General features: G+C 53.7%; 1 protein-coding gene across 1 annotated transcript; it reads left to right on the top strand.

The window, feature by feature from the left end:
- The first annotated feature begins 340 nt into the window (after window positions 1-340).
- On the top strand, window positions 341-1,057 carry LOC122403173. The gene has a single exon (XM_043406530.1). The coding sequence runs from the start codon at window positions 341-343 to the stop codon at window positions 1,055-1,057; it is 717 nt and encodes a 238-aa protein (XP_043262465.1).
- The last annotated feature ends 2,064 nt before the right edge of the window (window positions 1,058-3,121 follow it).

Below are 3,121 nucleotides of genomic sequence, written 5' to 3'. Positions count from 1 at the left end.
CATTTTAGTAGCGGCAAAAGTGGCGAAATTACAAGATCTCGCCGAACTTGCGGATAAAATATTCGAGCCCACTTCACAAAGCAGCCACGTCGTCGCATCGGTCGAACCGCGATTCGATGGAGGCGAAGCTCGACAAACTGACCGACGCGGTATTAAAGATGTCGGCCAGCTTCGAGCGCCTCGAGAAAGCGATGTCGCGGTCGCGGTCGAAGTCACGGCAACGCGGGTTTGCCGGTCGTTCGAGCGAGCGAAGTCGAGCGGCTCCGACGCTAACCCCCGCGGTGTGCTGGGCGCATAGTAAATTCGGGGCGAAGGCATACGCGTGCAAGGACCCCGAAAAATGTACGTGGCCGAAACCGTCACCGCGGACGGAAAACTAGAGATACCTTTCCCTGCGGGGACAGGGTGTGAGGGTAGTAAGTCAGTATTAAATTCAAAACGTCTCCACGTCCAGGACAGAATTTCGGGACAAATATTTTTAATAGATACGGGTTCAGACATCTCCCTCTTGCCTGTAGCCAGGAATTGCAAGCCCGTGGCCAGTGGTCTGCGGCTCTATGCCGCGAACAATACGCGTGTCGACACGTATGGCGAGTCGACGCGCACCATTGAAATCGGTCTACGACGACCGATCACATGGAATTTTTGCGTAGCAGACGTGCCATACCCGAACGTAGGTGCTGATTTGTTGACGCACTACGGCATCACCGTGGACTTGAGAGGGCCTAAAATAATAGATGCGCTGACCAAATTGCAAATTTGGTGCACGACAAAGAACGTGAACCACGTCTCGACGCACACCGTTGATCGCTCATCGGGAATCGCGGGCATATTACTCGAATTTCCGGAAGTGACGGGAATATCCCAAACAGTTCCGCTACAGGAACGTGGGGTATTCCATTACATTCAGACCAAAGGGCATCCGGTTGCCTCGCGCGCTAGGCGCCTCGCACCAGGCAAACTCAGAGCAGCTAAGCTGGAGTTTCGACATCTGATGGAGGCTGGGTCCCCAAAAAAGATGGGGAATGGAGAGTGTGCGGGGATTATCACGCGTTAAACAACATTACAGTTCCGGATAGGCATCCCTTATCGCACATTCACGATTTTTCAGTAAATTTATACAGAAAAACAGTATTTTCTTGCTTGGATATTCATCAAGCCTACCAGCAGATCCCGGTAGCGCCGGAGGACGTTCCTAAGACCGCCGTGATTACACCTGTAGCGACCGGTCGTGCGCACATGGGAAAGTTTTTCTTTCGTGCAAACGGCCCACGTAATTTACGACTCTCGTTCGTCGAAGCTGTTTTTGAGGAAGATATTTTCCAGACTCGCGTATCGAATGCGTTTAGTAAATTCTTTTCCTAAGTCCCTCAACAGCAAATAGAGACCGTCGTAAATTAGGGATTTCCAGAGGACACTCGACGCGTACCCATCGGAGTTTCGCCAAGTGGGCCCAGCGCGGGTGGTCCGAAGGAAATCTTGCAGTGAGGGCGCAACGTCGTCCCCCTCAATCACCACGCCGTTTCGAAAACAAGCACGCCGTGGGCGTAAGAAATAGGCGGTGATTTGGGAAAAATAAACGGCCCTGATTGGAAAGGCCCAACGCGTGGGGTTAACCAATCAGGGTTGTTTAACAATTTTGCCAGTGCAACCGAGGGGTCGACACGGAGACGAGCGAGGAATAACCACACTTGGTTTTGCGCGCTCTAACCAAAAACAACGAAAAATAAAGAAAGTTTTGTCACCCCACAAAGAGTGATTTCCTACGACAACCTATGTTGGAATGCAACGATTTCCACTTAAAGGCCTTGGGGAAAGGGGGTCTGTTTTTTTCCTTAAGCAGAAAAAGGGGCGGGGGTCCCAGCAGGGACAAAAGCGACGACCGTGCAGTCCGAAAGTATCTGGCCGTCAGTGTGCATCGCAAAGTTCCAAACACCCTTCATACTATTTCATACTGGTACGCGTATACACTGCGTGCATAGACGTGAATGAAACATTATAATAAACTGTGTATTTATAAGGAAAGTGTTTTATTCCTTCTTTTCAAACCTATTTAAAGAAAGTAATCGCCAACAACCTATCCCAACATTGGTGACCTACGACGTGATCTAGAGTAGGAAGTGACAATCTTTTTTTTTATTTTTTACTAGTTTTTGTGTATTTTATTTTTGACTTTTAACCTGCGAAAGACAATGCAGTCGGCCGGAAATGGACCAAGTGCCGCGGTTCGGGGTAGTGCCGCGAGTCTGGGCAGCGTCGCGACGCCCGAAATAGAGCGCGTCGACATAAAAGTGCCGCCGTTTTGGCCGGAAATAGCCGACCAAATCCACGAGGGGACGAACCAGCCCCAGATAGCCGCCGTAGCAGCAGCCCATGGAGCTACGACGCAAGACAGCGTCATGGAGAAGTTGGTGCGACGGCTGGAGGCGATGGAACTCCGGATGAACGAGTTCGGCCGATCGCGAGCTCCACGCAGTGCCTCCAGGAACCGCCGGAGGTCAAAATCGCGGAGGAGAAGCCAATCCCCCCAGCAAATGGACCACTGCTGGTACCACCGGACGTTCGGGGACAGGTCGACGAAGTGCCGACAGCCGTGTGCATACACGTCGGGAAACTCGACCACCCAGCACTGAACGCGGCAGTCAGTGATGGACCACGTACCTGCCGCCTTTTCGTCCTCGACCGGGCTCGAAACGAAGAGTACTTGGTCGATACGGGGTCGGACCTGTGCGTTTACCCGCGCTCGTTCATCAAGGGTCCGCTCTCCAAGACCAAGTACGAGCTCTTCGCCGCCAACGGGTCGATTATCCCGACGTACGGATTGAAGCCAGCGAGTCTCGACCTGGGACTCCGACGCGCCTTCGTTTGGAGGTTCGTCGTCGCCGACGTTTCGAAGCCGATCATCGGCGCCGACTTCCTGGCGCACTTCGGCCTCCTGGTGGACCTCAAAGGGAAGCAGCTCCTCGACAGGGCCGGGCGGTGTACTGGTGGTCGGCCGCGATCGCGGAATTGCGGGTCGCGAGTGTCCGCGCCCGACGCCAGTACGCCCGCGCGCGCCGTCGTCTACGACCGGACGATGGCGTGGCGCGAGCGAGGGCAGATGACCTGTATGAGGCATACC

Source organism: Colletes gigas, unplaced genomic scaffold (assembly GCF_013123115.1).
Source record: "Colletes gigas isolate AHSC1104 unplaced genomic scaffold, ASM1312311v1 Colletes_gigas_Sc00045, whole genome shotgun sequence".
NCBI classification, from domain to species: Eukaryota; Metazoa; Arthropoda; class Insecta; order Hymenoptera; family Colletidae; genus Colletes; species Colletes gigas.
Note: the sequence above shows the minus strand (reverse complement) of the source record. Positions and strands in the feature narration are given on the sequence as shown.